The sequence below is a fragment of the Xiphias gladius genome, unplaced genomic scaffold (assembly GCF_016859285.1).
Source record: "Xiphias gladius isolate SHS-SW01 ecotype Sanya breed wild unplaced genomic scaffold, ASM1685928v1 HiC_scaffold_65, whole genome shotgun sequence".
Lineage (NCBI taxonomy): Eukaryota > Metazoa > Chordata > Actinopteri > Istiophoriformes > Xiphiidae > Xiphias > Xiphias gladius.
This window is the reverse complement of record NW_024402354.1, coordinates 1-18438: the sequence shown is the minus strand read 5'-3', so window position 1 is coordinate 18438 and position 18438 is coordinate 1. Positions and strand designations below refer to the sequence as shown.

Genomic DNA, 18438 nt, shown 5'->3' with positions numbered 1-18438 from the left:
ATAAGTTTGACTCTTAAGAACTCAACACAAGGAGCAGATACAAACATTGAACATAAGAACATTTATGTCCTTGAGCATTTCACAGCATTAAAATTTGCCGTGTTTACAATGAAATAAAATCAAATAAATATATATAGAAATAAATAAAATCAAATAAAAAATAGAAATTTTAAATAATCCATGAAATAAATATATTAAACCTATGATAAATATTTTAAATATAATATAAAACAAAACAGAAAAGTAAATGATAAAATAATTACAAAAATGTTTATATATAATATTTCATAATTGTATTTTATATTTAATCATATATATATATAAGATGCTTCATACATTATATTTTACAATATATTTCATTTCATGATTAAATAATTTTCACTCTGTAGTTTGTAATATATAAATGTTACGTTTGATCTATATACATCTATAATCGTTTAAAAAATACGATAAAGAAAACATAAAATAAAAACATCTGTACACAGCTGTTATAACAATATAATTAACAAAATTGAAGGACTTTATTTGGAAATACATTAATGGAACACTATTATTCTTAGTTGGGGGACAGCTCATCAGGTGGCGCTGGCACAGACCCAGAGGTCAGCTCGGCCGAAGGCGCTGGTACACAGTTGGGGATCGGCTCGGACGAGGGCGCTGGCACGCACCCGGAGGTCTGCGTGGCCGAGGATCGGCTCGAGTGGTGGCGCTGACATGTCAAGAGGTCAGAATATTAAGTCAAAGGAAGCCTAATCCCCATACTATTTCAGCCCTGTTTGGCCATACAATGTTCTAGAGAGTTGCAACCCCCTTCTGGCTGAGAGAGAGCGTCCTACCAAATATGTCTGTCAAATTTTGTCATAATTCTGGGTCACCAGAAAGTGCCCCAAAATTAACACTGAATTTCAAAAGTCAACCTGCTTCAAGTTCCAAATTTCAATCTATTTAACAAGCGTAATAAATTGAAAACAACTTGCAGACTTGAGATAAAGCTACTACACACAAGTTTCAAAAGGTTCACTACACATTTTGAAGAGTTTTCATCAAAATTTTAGAGAGCTCATGAAAGTCACTCACCATGCGGTCAACACTGCTGGCCATCTACCCACTTCCTACTTCCTGTGACACAGGAAGTCCAACTTTAGCTCTGTATACATACATTATACAATAGCTTGAAAACCGGAAGTTCAGTTTGTTGTCTTACAAGTTTCAGTTTATTGGCATTATTGTTTCCTCTTACCTCCCCAAAAAAACCTTATTAATAACAAATGCATACAATAACATACTTATTCATACATCTCTTTGCTTCATACAACATACAACTAGACTATGAAACATTACAGAGTTAGGTCCACAAGAGCGCCACCTGGATGGGGCTGACACACGTGACAGATCTGTTTGAGAGCTTTCCATAGATGCCTTCAGTGTGGCTCTATGACCAAGTATGAGAAAGTTTCCTATTTGCCCATCCCCCAATCTGCCAGCCTTCCAAGTGTTTGCCAGCCAGAAGTGTGTTTCAGTGTGTCAAGCCAAAATTTATCACACTTTCAAAGGTGAGTTAGGCAGGCATGCGCAACATATGTCATTGAGCTTGTCAAGGAGTGGCTATGGTGAAATTTTGAAGACATACATTTGGTCCAACATTTGGACGGTACGTGTACGAGGCCGATGTGTGTGTTTGAGCATCTCGAGTCCTTTCGGGGACGCTTATCCCCATGTCGCTAGCTACTTCTGTCGGCGTTAGGTCCAGAAGGACACCACCTGGCGGGGTCCACGGACCTCCTCAAGAGCTTTCCATGGGCGTTTGTCTCATGCCTCGTAGCGCTTTTCTCGCTCAGATATGATGCCAGTCAAGCCCTTCCAAATGTTCATCTGTGGCGATTCCAGTTTTCCCAATATTTCTCTATTACCATTGTAATTTCTAAAGGTTTGAGTGCAGTGTCACGTCCGTCAGCTGCTTTCAAGGCGCCCGTGCTCAGCAAATCTCGGAGCTACAAGAGGTTATGAATTGTATGGCATTTGTGAAAACAAAAGATGTTTGAGCCCTTAACGGGCTCTTTGCCCTGACATTCGCCACTCTGGACTGGTGTAGTATCCAATTTCTTCAAAATGATTCCTACAACCCAACTCTACGCCTTCATCCTGAACTTTGCCCCTTAAACAAGTAATAATTCTGCGCTGGACGCATGGCAAATTACCTTTACACGTTTGAACCTACCTCAGCAACAAGACTCCAGTTGGATATGGGACACACTCCAGGGCTTGATCAACCTCGGCAGGGCCTTCCTCAGGTGAGGGTGTTTTGTGATAATGGCCAAAACACTCCATGATCCTTGGGTCCACTACTAGTGATGTGTCCTAAAATTTAAACAACGAAAAGATAGAAACTCTAAAAACCCTCCCACTCTTGTAATTAATCACGACTTCCAAATGTACATTAGAGTTCCATTGCCCATCGTTAGGGAATCTGACTTACCTTTCCTCTCCTCACCTCTCCTTTGGGGCTGTACACAGTATGCGGAACCCAAAGTGACATGCACCGGCCCGTGCCTTGCCTTTGGCTCTCCACTCCAAACCATGTAGTTGTTGAACTGCATGGGGAGAGCCACTGTTTTAGTTTCCTATTCCTACCACTAAACCCTAACCCTCCCTAACCCCTAATCCTAACCCCTAACTCCTAACCTCTAACCTTAACCCTCCAACTTTGAGCAACAACCCGACCTGGAATATAAATTGAGGAAGAAGAATGGCCAAAGTGCTTCACACAGCTGTCTCACGATCTCCCGGGGCTGTAATTAGTATTTTTAAACCCAATTACCCTTCTTCAGCATGTGGACAAATATATAGCAAAAAATTAGTATTCTAAGAGGTATCTCACTTACTTCCTGGATGGGGGGAACACAAGAACACAGCATCACGGGTGAGTCTGAAATTCAATTTTTTTTTTTTTGCCTTTTTTTTGGGTAACTGTACAGGAAACATAAAATCCTTAAAATTAAAATCAACAACTTTCTGTCTTTAGTTGTTTCGTTAAACGTACCGCTGATTTCATGAGCTGCTTGATTTGTAATTTCACATTCTTTAAATCTGATTGTGTGTGTGTGTGTGTGTGTGTGTGTGTGTGTCACGCCTGTCTCCGGTTACCATGGTGATGATGTTTTCACATGGCACCATTTCCGAATGACAAATCAGTAAACAGTTGGATGCTTCATTCAAACTGATCATCACATTTTAAATAAAACTGATTCCAGTCATTAATTGAGTCCAACCTCTTAAACTCCCAGTTAAAGTATCCCTACACGTTTCTTTAAAGTTAAAAAAAAAAAACTTTTTCCACACAGTCTGACAGTAACAGAAATGTCTTCTGGCTCTGTTAATGCAGTGACCTCATCAAGCATAAGTTTCTTTATATACAACAATACTGTTTTCTTTCCTTATACGATGTGAATGGACTCTTAACTGAGAGCCAATAATAATGCTCAGATTTCTCAGCTGTGGTGCAAAACGTGTTGATATTTACTTAACTGTGAACTTGGTTTCTCTTTTAAAAACATATGCAGGTCCTGACTCAGCTGGAAGATGTTTTCACATCCTCACACAGATTTCGGGTACATTTTAATAGCAGTAAACAGGCTCAGATCATCAACAGTTGTACAGAGTTGTCTGTTTTCTGCACAGAGACTAACACAGTCTGCTGAATTAACATAAGAACCTTAGAGGAACTAGAAATGAGCCTTGTGGGACTCCATCTGGAGTCTTACACAGACGGATGGAGCTTACACAGGCCCCCTTCTGCACCTTATATTAAACAAATGAAATATCTATATTTATCCATATTTTTATCATTTAAAAAATGAATAATAGACAAACAAAATTACAATTGATTGATTGATTAGAAGGAGCAGACCAGTTTGGATCAATTTTGACTCGGCGTGTTCCTGCAGGTGGAGCTCGCGAGAAATTCATAAAACTTCAGGTGTTAGGAGGTGCGAGGTGTGAATAGTTAAAAGACTGTTACCGTGGTGAATGAGCGTGCTCAGTAGCATCCTCAGACCCTGTTTTGAGTATCTGTGAACGGGGTGAACACTGACTCCATCCTCCCCCCAGTAACAACCAGGCATCGGAATGACTCCTGGCTCTGCCCACTTCAACCGCGTGTACTTTACTGACCGCAGAAGCCCCGCCCACCTCTGCATAAGACACGCCTCCTGGAAGAATCACCTGCAAACAAGAACTCAGGGCATATTAAAAACTAGAATACCTGATTCTGAACCCGAAATCCAAGGCTAAACCCTGAAACGGACATCTGAAGAAATGAACACTTACTGTCTTCGCTTCTTCCTCAGTTTTCAAAACTGAAACCAGTCCTCACACAGAGAGGAGAACACACTTACAGAGTCAGGTTTACCTTCAGTACATGGACCAGGTGAGTCTGCAGACTCCCCTCATCGTCAGCAGCACAGATCAGCTGATCGCTCGATGTGACCATCTCAAATTGATGAGCCGGTCTGAACATACAGGAACACAAGAAGAGGAAGAGGTCATTGAAGTACAAGTAGAAATGTTAGTAGTGTTGGTAGAATGAACAAGAAATCCACTGAGCACAGATGCAGAGAAAAACGCTACATGCTCTCACTGATACTATCACACTTTTTACACTGTGTTACTGATCTTAAGGCATCATAAAGCATCGATGACAACCCTTCATAATCTGTTCAAACAAGAACTGAAAAAGGAAAAAAAACCTGAAAGTAATGGACAAAAAAAACAAAAAAAATCATCCCCGCTGAAATGCAATTTAAAGTTTTAACTATTTGTCATCTGTTGATTAATGTTCTTTTGCTATATCAAATCATTTACAGTTTTTCTCCTGCGTCTAACAAGCTGCAGTGACAGACGGGCCTCCACCAGAGGGACCTGATGATGTGGTCGGCACCAGACCTATATACAAGTGAACTGTATCCAAAGGGAAAAAATAATCCAAAACTATTCATGAAATTTCAAAAAAACTTACCATGATGAACATTCCTCTAATGATCCATGTAAAAACTAATTTATCAAAAACTATGTACAAAATAAAAAAAATTACCATAATAAAAGCGGACAAATAAAAAAGATACATGAAATACAACTATTTACAAAACCTTGTGATGAAGAAAAACAAAAAAACAAAAACTATTTACAAAATCCAAAAAAAAGGGAAAAGGAAACTAACTGTCCTCTAACGATATATTGAAAAACACCAAAAACTATTTACAAAACGAAAACAAAAGGAAAAGGAAACTTACCATGATGAACATTCCTCTAATGATCCATGTAAAAACTAATTTGTCAAAAACTATGTACAAAATCAAACAAAAGGCAGCTTGCCCTCCCGATGTAATCGTATATTCCTCTCAGGGTTTGTCCCGGCCTCCTCCCTCCTTCCACCCTCCTGATGACGTGGTCCTCACCTGGAATATATACAGTGAACTAGACTACATACGGTGAACTACAGACAACAAACAATTTACCCTCCTGACAAAATCTGAATCCCACATTTCAACAGTTACGATGAAAGTAACTAACAGCAAGAGCAGAGGGATCAATGAGAGAAAACAATAACATTCAGGGACGTGAAATAGAACTACTAACAAGCACTTGGGATGAACAAAAGCAATCAAGACACAAGATCAAATGATTAAAGGACGAATGCATGTGGTAAGTTTCCTTTTTCTTTTGTTTTGATCGAGTAAATAGTTGTTTATTTTTTTTAATAGATCAGAGCATTCAGTCGTCTCTGCATGAGCACAAAACAGGCAGCAAAGGAAGGAGGTTATTGGCTCTGCACATTCAGCAACTATGATGAGCAAGTTACAGGAGACGGTTTAGAGGAATAATTATAATGACCAAACAGCACAGAATTTTTCTATATAAATGAAGTTTGAAATGTGTCGAGTGCATGTTTTGAAATGGCTAGTGTGTTTTTACCATCAGGGCGATGCAGCTGCAGTGGACAGTGTGGTCCTCTCCTGGGAGGCTGTGAACCTGTTGTGCCTGCAGGGTGAACACAGAACGGTTAGTGTTGACCATCAGATGTGCTAAATGTCACGAAGACACTAAAGGTTATAATCCCTGAGTCAGCTGTGAATCAAGAAGAGAGTCTCACGGTGGAGAGAGGGTGTCCCGGTTCACCACAAACAGCTGGATAGGTGTTCTGGTTCTTAGGTGCACGGTGACCACGTTCCGGATGGTGTCGTAGTCCCTCACAACCAGGGTGCAGCGGGTCAGGAGGCAGACCATCGCCCTCTCGCTGCCAGGAGGACGGACACGCAGCCCTACGAACAGTGCCTCCACCAGCCGCTCAGGTGAACAAGCCAATTTAAAGAATTACCGTGATAATGATTTGCTGATTCAAATTCTGCTTTGAGGAAGTTTTTGTGTTAGTAAAGGCAACATGGATGTGTGCCATTCAGCTGATTTACTGCGCTAAATCACCCAGTTTCAATCAGATGCCACCTGTTTCTTCCTTTGCCAGCCAGTAACTGTCGCCAGCGTCAGTTACTCTGCGCTATCAGAGGCCTCAGCGGCAGGTGTTTCGCAGCGTCACGTTAATCGTGCTGAGGTGCAGCCTCAGTCGTTATCTAGCCGTGTATAAGGGCAGCGCCAGCGTTGTCTTTTCCTTTTCATGTAGTCGGTACAGGGAGAGGGAGCAGGTGGTACGACGCGTAGCCTTGTGAGTGTTTCATGAATCGGTGCTTGCGTTACTTTATCCGATTGTGTGTAAAACAGGATAAATCTTAAATTTCCTTTTCTGTGATTCACAGCATCTTCTCGTCCTCCGCCGGCATCACCTGTGGTACGAAGAGCTCCTCCTGCTGCTGCTGCTGCTGCTGCTCTCAGACCGGCTGCTCCTCCTCCTACTTTGAGAAATTCGATCTGTTAATCCCAAACTTCACAGAGCTGATGACGGTGAAAAGCAACAGATTCTATTAGGGGAGAGACATCAGCAGACTTAGCTGCACAATATGTGATTGCATGTCACAAACCGACAGACACATAATTTAAACATCACTGCATGTGACCAGAATTATCTTTATTTAATTTTGTTCAAACTTCTCAACTGAGTATTTGCTGCTTTGTCAGTTGGACAAAATAAATGACATTCCGACATTTTATATAACAAATTAACGGAGAAAATATTTATCTGATAAATGGATGCTGAAAATAAATGTTAGTTGCAGCATTAAATAAGTCTTACTGTTATGTTCTGAAACACTACCGAAACAGTACTGCACAAACCAAACGGCGGTAAACAGGATTAAAACGTAGCAACTATTGGCTGAACCAGACAATATTAACTAGAACACAGCGGTACATTGAAGATCTTCAGTGGTAAAGCTGCTTTGAAGCAGACCTGTGGCTCAAAGAGACAATTGTCTTGCACACAAAGTTCTTAACATCTTTCCAGGATCTTTTATCCAAGGCTTTCTCTTCTTTTACACATTGCATGCAGGGTTCTTTTCCAGGAACTTGGCGCTCTTTAATAAACTATGCCAAGTGTTTCTTTACCGCACTCCTCTCTACTTCACTCCACGGCCTCTTCGCCTTCACTATGGTTCGCTCTACAAATGAAAGAGAAGACAATGTAGATTTTGTAACCTTAAATACATAAAGCTCAGTGTAGATTTCTTGACTCCTATTGTGGTTTTGCTTTAAGATCCAGTACAGTTGAGACAAGTACAGCCACACACAGTTCTTTCTACACTACTCAACATTAGCATCCGTTACGTGAGTCAGTGAAATCTCAGGTATGATGGCATGATGTCTATTTAAATGCTGACTGTAAAATGTGACTACCCAAATCTGACAGTTGGCCACTAACACGTAAATTTCAGAGGTCAAAAAGTGGGTAAAGTATGAAAAACAACCAGCGGTTTACTTTGCCAAAGGAGGGTACATTTCGTAATAGACATTAACTCACCATCGATATCTGCACTCCCATCCTCACCACAGGGATCAGGACTCTTTTTGGGGGGGGGGAGCTCAGAACGCCCAACTGAAAAACGAGAGCAAACAAGGAGTATGTACGATAGGAAGACATACTGAAAGCATAAAACTGTATCTGCAGAGAGGCCTGTAATTATTGATACGCGAGAGTTTTCCCCAACAGGTATCTACTGATACCTGCCATGAAATGTGGGGGTTGTTCAAATGTGTAGAACGTTTGTTGATTTGTGTTTGACGAGCGATAAAATAATTCAGGAGCACCTACTGACAAAGGAAAAACCAACATAAAGCGTCTTAGTAAGGTGTTGGGGCCACCACGAGCCCCCAGAAAAACTTCAGTGCGCCTTGCCATTGTATCTACAAGTCTCTGGAAGTCTACTGCAGGGATGAACACCATTCATTCAAAGACATTCCCTCATTTGGTGTTTTGATGATGGTGGTGGAGAGCATTGTCTAATGCGACAGTAAAAAATCTCCCATAGGTGTTCAACTGGGTTGAGATCCAGTGGCAGCGAAGGCCACAGCATATGAGTCACATCATCTCATCAAACCTTTCAGTGACTCTTCGTGTCCTGACTGGAGGCATCTGCAGTTGGCTGCTAACACGTAAATTTCAGAGGGCAAAACTGTACGCAGCAGCAGCGTCTCCTTGAACATTACAAGACAGTTCGTCCTCACAAATGGGTCAACATGGGAAAATAATTCAACTGCCATAAAAATGGACACTAATTATTTACTCAAAATTGTAAAAATCTCTAATGAAATTAAAGAACGGAATCGTGACAAGTACTGTAATTCAAACTCTTGACAGTAAAGTAGTACTCTACTTGTTCTTTAACTGATAGATTAAAGTATGAAAAACAACCAGCAGGTTCTTTTGCCAAAAGGCAGGAGTTTCTGTACATTTCGTAATAAACATTAACTCACCATCTATATCTGTACTCCCATCCTCATCACAGGGATCAGGACTCTTTTTGGGGGGGGAGAGCTCAGAACGCCCAACTGAAAAAACGAGAGCATACAAAAAGTGTGTACGAAAGGAAGACATACTGAAAGCATAAATCTGTATCTGCAGAGAGGCCTATAATTATTGATACGCGAGAGTTTTCGCCAGCAGGTATCCACTGATTGCTGCCATGAAATGTGGGGCTTGTTCAAACGTGTGGAACTTTTGTTGCTTTGTGTTTGACGAGCGATAAAATAATTCAGGAGCACCTACTGACAAAGGAAAAACCAACATAAAGCGTCTTAGTAAGGTGTTGGGGCCACCACGAGCCCCCAGAAAAGCTTCAGTGCGCCTTGCCATTGTATCTACAAGTCTCTGGAAGTCTACTGCAGGGATGAACACCATTCTTTCAAAAGACATTCCCTCATTTGGTGTTTTGATGATGGTGGGGGAGAGCGTTGTCTAATGCGACAGTCCAAAATCTCCCATGGGTGTTCAACTGGGTTGAGATCCGGTGGCTGAGAAGGCCACAGCATATGATTCACATCATCTCAACAAACCATTCAGTGACTCTTCGTGTCCTGACTGGAGGCATCTGCAGTTGGCTGCTAACACGTAAATTTCAGAGGGCAAAACTGTACGCAGCAGCAGCGTCTCCTTGAACATTACAAGACAGTTCATTCTCACAAATGGGTCAACATGGGAAAATAATTCAACTGCCATAAAATTGGACACTAATTATTTACTCAAACTTATAAAAATCTCTAATGAAATTAAAGAACTGAATCGTGACAAGTACTGTAATTCAAACTCTTGACAGTAAAGTAGTACTCTACTTGTTCTTTAACTGATAGATTAAAGTATGAAAAACAACCAGCAGGTTCTTTTGCCAAAAGGCAGGAGTTTCTGTACATTTCGTAATAAACATTAACTCACCATCTATATCTGTACTCCCATCCTCATCACAGGGATCAGGACTCTTTTTGGGGGGAGCTCAGAACGCCCAACTGAAAAACGAGAACAAAAGAAAAACTGTGTACGAAAGGAAGACATACTGAAAGCATAAAATTGTATCTGCGGAGAGGCCTATAATTATTGATACATGAGAGTTTTCGCCAGCATGTATCTAATGATACCTGCCATGAAATGTGGGGGTTGTTCAAATGTGTAGAACATTTGTTGATTTGTGTTTGACGAGCGATAAAATAATCAGGAGCACCTACTGACAAAGGAAAAACCAACATAAAGCGTCTTAGTAAGGTGTTGGGGCCACCACGAGCCCCCAGAAAAGCTTAAGTGTGCCTTGCCATTGTATCTACAAGTCTCTGGAAGTCTACTGCAGGGGTGAACACCATTCTTTCACAAGACATTCCCTCATTTGGTGTTTTGATGATGGTGGTGGAGAGCGCTGTCAAACGCGTCAGTCCAAAATCTCCCATGGGTGTTCAACTGGGTTGAGATCCGGTGGCTGAGAAGGCCACAGCATATGATTCACATCATCTCAACAAACCATTCAGTGACTCTTCGTGTCCTGACTGGAGGCATCTGCAGTTGGCTGCTAACACGTAAATTTCAGAGGGCGCAACTGTACGCAGCAGCAGCGTCTCCTTGAACATTACAAGACAGTTCGTCCTCACAAATGGGTCAACATGGGAAAATAATTCAACTGCCATAAAAATGGACACTAATTATTTACTCAAAATTGTAAAAATCTCTAATGAAAGTAAAGAACTGAATTGTGGCAAGTACTGTAATTAAAACTCTTGAGAGTAAAGTAGTACTCTACTTGTTTTTTAACTGATAGATTAATTTATTAAAAACATCCAGCAGGTTCCTTTGCCAAAAGGCAGGAGTTTCTGTACATTTCGTAATAAACATTAACTCACCATCTATATCTGCACTCCCATCCTCACCACAGGGATCAGGACTCTTTTTGGGGGGGGAGAGCTCAGAACGCCCAACTGAAAAACGAGAGCAAACAAAAGCTGTGTACGAAAGGAAGACATACTGAAAGCATAAATCTGTATCTGCTGAGAGGCCTATATTTATTGATACATGAGAGTTTTCGCCAGCATGTATCTACTGATACCTGCCATGAAATGTGGGGGTTGTTCAAATGTGTAGAACGTTTGTTGATTTGTGTTTGACGAGCGATAAAATAATTCAGGAGCACCTACTGACAAAGGAAAAACCAACATAAAGCGTCTTAGTAAGGTGTTGGGGCCACCACGAGCCCCCAGAAAAACTTCAGTGCGCCTTGCCATTGTATCTACAAGTCTCTGGAAGTCTACTGCAGGGATGAACACCATTCATTCAAAAGACATTCCCTCATTTGGTGTTTTGATGATGGTGGTGGAGAGCGCTGTCTAATGCGACAGTCCAAAATCTCCCATGGGTGTTCAACTGGGTTGAGATCCGGTGGCTGAGAAGGCCACAGCATATGATTCACATCATCTCAACAAACCATTCAGTGACTCTTCGTGTCCTGACTGGAGGCATCTGCAGTTGGCTGCTAACACGTAAATTTCAGAGGACAAAACTGTACGCAGCAGCAGCGTCTCCTTGAACATTACAAGACAGTTCATCCTCACAAGTGGGTCAACATGGGAAAATAAATCAACTGCCATAAAAAAGGACACTAATTGTTTACTCAAAATTGTAAAAATCTCTACTGAAACAAAAGAACGGAATCGTGACAAGTACTGTAATTAAAACTCTTGCCAGTAAAGTAGTACTCTACTTGTTTTTTAACTGATAGATTAATTTATTAAAAACATCCAGCAGGTTCTTTTGCCAAAAGGCAGGAGTTTCTGTACATTTCGTAATAAACATTAACTCACCATCTATATCTGCACTCCCATCCTCACCACAGGGATCAGGACTCTTTTTGGGGGGGGGGAGCTCAGAACGCCCAACTGAAAAACGAGAGCAAACAAGGAGTATGTACGATAGGAAGACATACTGAAAGCATAAAACTGTATCTGCAGAGAGGACCGAAATTATTGATACGCGAGAGTTTTCCCCAACAGGTATCTACTGATACCTGCCATGAAATGTGTGGGTTGTCCAAACGTGTAAAACGTTTGTTGATTTTCGTTTAAACGGCGATAAAAAAATTCAGGAGCACCTACTGACAAAGGAAAAACCAACATAAAGCGTCTTAGTAAGGTGTTGGAGCCACCACGAGCCCCCAGAAAAACTTCAGTGCGCCTTGCCATTGATTCTACAAGTCTCTGGAAGTCTACTGCAGGGATGAACACCATTCTTCCAAAAGACAATCCCTCATTTGGTGTTTTGATGATGGTGGTGGAGAGCGCTTTCTAACGTGTCAGTCCAAATTCTCCCATGGGTGTTCAACTGGGTTGAGATCCGGTGGCTGCGAAGGCCACAGCATATGATTCACATCATCTCATCAAACCATTCAGTGACTCTTCGTGTCCTGACTGGAGGCATCTGCAGTTGGCTGCTAACACGTAAATTTCAGAGGACAAAACTGTACGCAGCAGCAGCGTCTCCTTGAACATTACAAGACAGTTCATCCTCACAAATGGGTCAACATGGGAAAATAATTCAACTGCCATAAAATTGGACACTAATTATTTACTCAAACTTATAAAAATCCCTACTGAAATTAAAGAACTGAATCGTGACAAGTACTGTAATTCAAACTCTTGACAGTAAAGTAGTACTCTACTTGTTCTTTAACTGATAGATTAAAGTATGAAAAACAACCAGCAGGTTCTTTTGCCAAAAGACAGGAGTTTCTGTACATTTCGTACTAAACATTAACTCACCATCTATATCAGTACTCCCATCCTCACCACAGGGATCAGGACTCTTTTTGGGTGAGAAGAGCTCAGAACGCCCAACTGAAAAACGAGAGCAAACAAGGAGTATGTACGAAAGGAAGACATACTGAAAGCATGAATCTGTATCTGCAGAGAGGCCTATAATTATCGATATGCGAGAGTTTTCGCCAGTAGGTATCCACTGATTGCTGCCATGAAATGTGGGGGTTGTTCAAACGTGTAGAGCGTTTGTTGCTTTGTGTTTGACGAGCGATAAAATAATTCAGGAGCACCTACTGACAGAAAGCGTCTAATGGTAGCTTTGAAGTACAGTGAGGTAGATTAGTATTTGGACAGTGACACAATATTTGTAATTTGGCCTCTGAACACCACCTCAATGGATTTGAAACAAAGCAATAGAGGATGCGATTGAAGCGCTACTGTTGCGTCAGTATCCCCCTGCTTTGTGAGGGGGATACTGATTATTTCTCAGAGCCAACACAGTTTTGGTGAGGGGGAATTCATCTCGTTTCGTCCATCTGTTTTCCAAGGGTTTTTTTTGCCTTCTTCTCGGCCCGGTCATCATCACTCGAGTCTGTCCAATCAGGACCTCCACTGCTCCTTTAAGACAGAACCCAATTTCGACCGCCTTTGAAGGTTTTTCCGGTCTCATTTTTGCCTGGACTTAAGTCTTTAGGCCTCTCAGCTACACTGACAACAAGTTGAAATTTTGACGGTGCACGTAAATCCTCCAGGGCCCCTCGCAGTCTTGTCCCAATGTTTCGCAACCAACATGAAGCTGCCAAGCGCCCTGACTCTTTGTGCAACGTACTGGGGCCTAGACTTCACACGGCCATGTTTTGCATACAGTGAATCTCCATATCTGCAAATCAAGGACACGTCATCTGGTTGCATGTTGTTGTTGCTACTCTGGCATCCGCCGGAGGAAGTCGTTATTTGAAAGCAGGCGTGCAGCACGACCTTGTACTTTTCCCCGTCTTTTTCCTTTGTCTTCTCTCACGCACGACGTTTTACTTTTGCATGAGGACTGAACTTACAGCATCTGCTCCACAAAACCCTTTTTAGCAAACATTCCTTTTTCAGAGGGCTGCTTCCATGTCACCAGTTGTCCCCTGCCTTGTTCCAGGATTTTGCTACTGTGCTTGAAATCGACTTTATTTCGCAGTTGATCCAAAAGGAAAGCCGAGGGCTTATGCTCCATCCTTGTTCTCCATACGCTTTATCTGCAAATGCCTCGCCATCTTCAAGTTCGAGTGGCCAAAGCAGAGGCAATGATGTCTTTTGTACCGTACTCTTTTGTCGTCTTATCTCTTTGTGCACGTTTTTAACGGTCGCAGTTAAATTCAACTCACCTTTTTTGTTCCTCTTTCGTTCTTTATTTTGTCTTTTCCCATAAGGTGTTGGGTTTTTGTGTTTTCGAGCGGTACACTTGCCTTTTCGCTTAGCTTCATCTTCCCTGGACAATTTCTCAGCTTTGCCCGGGCTTTTCAAATCTTCCTCGTCACCGGACGATGATGCATCCTGACGTGGACTGGACTCTGGGTCCGATCCCGTACGGCTGAACAGTTCAGACACGGAGGAATCGCACTCTGCCTCATCAAGGACAAAGTCCCCCTGTAAGTATAAAGCATAACCATGAGAAAGTCGTCAATTTCACCATGCTTAGCATCATGACTGTCATCAGTTTCATATTGAAAACGTGAGATTAAAATATCCTTTGGAAAATCTCAAAATGATTTGTTTGGAAAAGGCCGATGTCAAGATGTTTTGATTACTCATTCATGCTGAAAAACAGTTTTATCACAGTCAGAAGACAAACGTCAGTGAACACCATCAACCCTTGTACAATGGGTTTTAAGATCTACAAATAAGCTACATAAATACACACACACATATATGTGTGTATTATATATATATATATATATATATATATTTAGCCTTCTATTTAGAGTTAGTTGTAATTCATCTAGCACACTGAAACTGCTCTATAGTTGTATTAATTTGGACGTACGGATAAGACCCATGAAACTGTCCCCTAAAATGTGTCACCACAGAGTTGACTTGGCACCTCTATCGTATAAAACTTGAGCCGTCCATCTTGTGTTTCTTAGGTCCCCGCCGTAACGTAGCCGAACTTACAGCATCTCATCTGCTCACCGAGCGACAAGTCATGAGGTCGATCCTTTTAACTTGCAGTCGGGCACAGTTTTTTGATCCCGCGTTGGTTACTTGGACATTACCGTCATCCGTGACGTTGCGTATGAGCGGTGATGGTTTCTGTGTGCTGAGGGTTTTCCAGAAAAGAGTCATAGGAGCCTAATAGTAGAGCTAGGAATCTGAGCCTGGTGTCAGTCAACCTCAAAGGAATAGTTGCCACATTGATCACTTATGAGTATGAACTTATCTGCTTTCACGGTGTCACATTGCAACTTAAAACTCCTCTTTCCACGCTGAATTATAACTACTAGCAACTAGTCTAGTGAAGAGTCTACACAAGGATAGTGAAGATTTCATGAAGGCACCTACCGGTCTCGGCCTCGCAGCCATCACTTCCCGGACCTAACACCAAAGATAAGATGGACAACGTATTTCATGATATCGTTTGAATAATTCAAACCAAGTAATTCCATTCACGGGCAGAAAGTAGCGGTGTGTTATACGTTATACGTTTTAGTACTACATTCATCTTCTCGTGACACGAAGACATTTCAAATCTTAATTTCATACCACGTTTAAAACTGAATGTATCAATGACAAATTCAAAAGCCGATCACCTTTTGGTTTGAGTCTTAGCTCTGCCATTAAATTTTACATTAGAGGTGTTTCTCTTCCTCTATTATTATTTACTCATTTCTTTCTATGTATTTTTTCTGTATTCATTTCTTTATCGACGTCCTCTCTGTTCCATGAGGTACTAGGAGTCGACTCTCGTCTTCTGGTAAGTGGAATTCATCATCTGCAGATGGTCTCAAGCATACGGAGATCAAAGGTCACACGGCCATGAGCAAAGAGCGCAACACTTAGTAAGCGTTTCTACACTTTAGCGAGTACGGAAGGGAACCGTAGCAATTGTTCCATCGCAGCTGCGGGAGGAAGGCCATGCCCGGCATCGTTTTACCACCGAAGGCCAGTGCTTTCTGCAGATGAGAGTAGTATTCACATTTTTCCACGGCGCTCCCTGCATCCATCAGCAGGGCGGAATGCTAGGCGCCTTTGTGCATCGGACTTTACGCCAGAACAGTAGCTTTATCCGGTAACTTTGTGAAACTCATTGCGGGCAAAACTTAAATACCGTATTGGCCTGAGTAAGAGGAGCCTGTACAAATGGCCCGACATCCATCTAACGGTAGCTGCTACGTGTTCAGTTTACAAACAAGCCACGAGAGACTCTTCTGCGTTTACTGCAGTGACTTCTCTAAAGTGTAGCTCAGGTGTCTTCAAAGCGCCGTTTAGCTTAAGCATTTTAGTCGCAGCTAAAGATGCCGCGATAGCGCCAAAATTCAACAAACGCGCCTGATAAAATGATGCTGCGCAAACAGCACCGACTGCTACCTGCGCAGAAAGGCTTCGGGCAAACCGTCTTAGTCGTCCCGGTCTTCCCGTAAATCTCTCCAGGTCGCTGTCGGGACCGCTCCCTGTAGCTCCTGACTGCACGCTGCCCTTACTGAACTGCCCCTTGAGGCGGCGGCAGCGCAGGTGCGGGGGGAGTGCCCCTCTCCTCGATGGGCCGTCAATTAAGGCTGAGCTGAGGGCAGGAGGGGACACCACAGTGTTCTCCAACTCTTAACCCTCTCTTGACTGTGGAAAACGAAAGACCGGTCCCATTTGTCGCTTAACGTTCAAGTCCCTCTCTTGAGAGCAAAGTCGAACCATATACACAGTATGCAAATCAGTGAAAGTAGCAGTATCACAGTACGAAGACACTCGGTCGTTGCAGCTGGCAAAGGTGGAGCTATCGTTGGCAACTTTACATACTCCTTGGTGAGTGAAAGTCTCCTTTCAACTTGTGGTCATCGACCGTGACTTACTTGCTGATCGGTGAGGAACTACGTAAGTAAGCAAATGAATGTAGTGGAGTAAAACGTTCCTCCTTAAATGTAGTGGAGTGTGAAAGGCTACTTTTATGTGTTTTTACATATTATCTCCTTAGGAGACTAAAAGAAAGTGGCTTGTGGTGCTTATTACACTCAGGTGCTGGTACTAAACCGAGGTGTTATTCTGCAAGGAATGCACCCAAACACATATGGTTGTCTATATGTGACAAACGACCCCTTATATGGAGGCGGCAGGACTGTCCTTGGGTGCTGTCCTGTGTCTCGTCTTTTTCTACCTCTTTTCCTACAGATAAGTCCTTAAGTGGGGAGAGTCGATCATGTCCAGAGGCAAATCTCCCAACGAGGGAGGCACGTACCTGAGGAGTGAATAAGAAGATGACCCTGCCTGCGATGTTATTTGCAATGTTTAAACCTGGTATCTGCTGGACCGGGGAGAGAATAGACACTCAGACTTGGTGAACTGATGTGGACGCCGTATGCTTGTCAGGGATGCACAGTCTGGTCCAGAGCTCCGTGAGCAACCTCAATCTTTAAGACACGGCCGTATTTTAATAAATAGATGTGGATTTAAGTTTTTGCGTCCTGCATACTTCACTAAACGAATGCGCGAGTCCTGATGTTTTGAAGCATGGACTCAACAAGCGTAAGGATAGAACAGCAGTACATTACAAACATGCATAGATATCGACATAGCCATGCACTCGGAGAAGAGTGCTTCGACGTACCGCGTATTGCTGCTGTACTTGAAAATACAATCTGCTCTCCTCAGGTAACCTATTCATCAGTTAACGAAATAAAATGCACGTCGACAGAATGTACAGCTTCACTCTCAGCAGCTACGGGGCAGGCATACAGTACAGTTATATAGCGGGTGTGATGTTCAGGGGCCTTCAGGGGGCCTCGTGTTGCGACTCCACCTGTACGTACGGTTAACTGCGGCGTGACTTGGGACAGCCGGTCACCGACCTCTTTGGTTCGGGGGGGAATTGTCAGTGTCCTGCCTGGTGTTCCTGGCTAGGCAAGGGAATGGGACAGGCCGGCAGGCCTCGGCCTCTCACTGTCCGCGGTAGCCGCTCGGCACCCCTGCGTGTACGTCACGCAACGTGGCTGCAGTGCAGCCCGGCGACATCGTAATGGCCACTTTCTGCCTGCCACGTGGACGTCGTACAGCTTGAGAGCCACTCCACGGTTGAGTGTTAACTGAGGGTAGCGTAGAGGCTCCGGGCTCATTCCATCTCCCGCTTCCCTGACGGTACCTGGAGCTGGAGTTGCTGGGCCATCACAATAACTCACCAAAGTACAATTAGATCCATATTACTTTGCTAATTAGCTGACTCTATATTAGCCTACATCCTGGTAACTCGGTGAGCTCACGAGATGGACCTTATCAGACACGTTAACCCCGATTCATGCAATCCCAAGTCCAATCGGCAAATTCGAGACAAATAAAAATCACGGCTTTTTTGTGTTGTCGCTGCATACCTAGCATCAACAGCGATGCAACGTGAATAAGTAACAACCCGAACCTATAGCACTGAGGAGTTCGCCGCTGCAGCAAAAAAAAGGAAAAAAAGAGCATTTTAAGGTTAGCGAAAATGGATGACTCAGTCTGATGCATTATACTTTGTCAGTTCTGTTG

At 42.7% G+C, this 18438-nt stretch overlaps 2 protein-coding genes across 4 annotated transcripts; both read right to left on the bottom strand.

Annotated features, from left to right (window-relative positions):
- Positions 1 to 387: 387 nt before the first annotated feature.
- Positions 388 to 4969, bottom strand: LOC120787787. 3 transcript variants are annotated; one of them, XM_040123360.1, is made up of 6 exons: positions 4409 to 4969; positions 4019 to 4221; positions 2477 to 2591; positions 2219 to 2358; positions 1078 to 1147; positions 388 to 657 (listed from the first exon to the last, which is right to left on the bottom strand). In XM_040123360.1, the coding sequence occupies exons 1-5, from the start codon at positions 4514 to 4516 to the stop codon at positions 1102 to 1104; spliced, it is 612 nt and encodes a 203-aa protein (XP_039979294.1). In that variant the 5' UTR covers positions 4517 to 4969; the 3' UTR covers positions 388 to 657; positions 1078 to 1101. The 3 variants fall into 3 exon arrangements, with proteins under 3 accessions (XP_039979294.1, XP_039979295.1, XP_039979293.1); XM_040123361.1 differs by having other exon boundaries at positions 1078 to 1119; XM_040123359.1 differs by lacking the exon at positions 388 to 657 and having other exon boundaries at positions 691 to 1147.
- A 2081-nt stretch (positions 4970 to 7050) lies between these two features.
- On the bottom strand, positions 7051 to 17928 carry LOC120787786. Its single transcript, XM_040123357.1, has 6 exons — positions 17858 to 17928; positions 16297 to 16489; positions 15271 to 15303; positions 14178 to 14358; positions 12730 to 12804; positions 7051 to 7604 (listed from the first exon to the last, which is right to left on the bottom strand). The coding sequence occupies exons 1-6, from the start codon at positions 17926 to 17928 to the stop codon at positions 7531 to 7533; spliced, it is 627 nt and encodes a 208-aa protein (XP_039979291.1). The 3' UTR covers positions 7051 to 7530.
- Between the last annotated feature and the right edge of the window lie 510 nt (positions 17929 to 18438).

Bases quoted from the DNA above. Each gene is read 5' to 3' on its own strand.
- LOC120787786 (XM_040123357.1), bottom strand. From the start codon at position 17,928: ATGTCGCCGGGCTGCACTGCAGCCACGTTGCGTGACGTACACGCAGGG. The intron at 16,490-17,857 runs GTGAGAGGCCGA...TCCTGCCCTCAG, and splicing joins CCGAGCGGCTACCGCGGACA to CTCAGCCTTAATTGACGGCC. The intron at 12,805-14,177 runs GCAAGTGTACCG...CTCGTTTTTCAG, and splicing joins AGATGAAGCTAAGCGAAAAG to TTGGGCGTTCTGAGCTCTTC.
- LOC120787787 (XM_040123360.1), bottom strand. From the start codon at position 4,516: ATGTTCAGACCGGCTCATCAATTTGAGATGGTCACATCGAGCGATCAG. The intron at 4,222-4,408 runs GTAAACCTGACT...TCTTGTTTGCAG, and splicing joins ACCTGGTCCATGTACTGAAG to GTGATTCTTCCAGGAGGCGT. The intron at 2,359-2,476 runs GTAAGTCAGATT...TTTAAATTTTAG, and splicing joins GAGAGGTGAGGAGAGGAAAG to GACACATCACTAGTAGTGGA.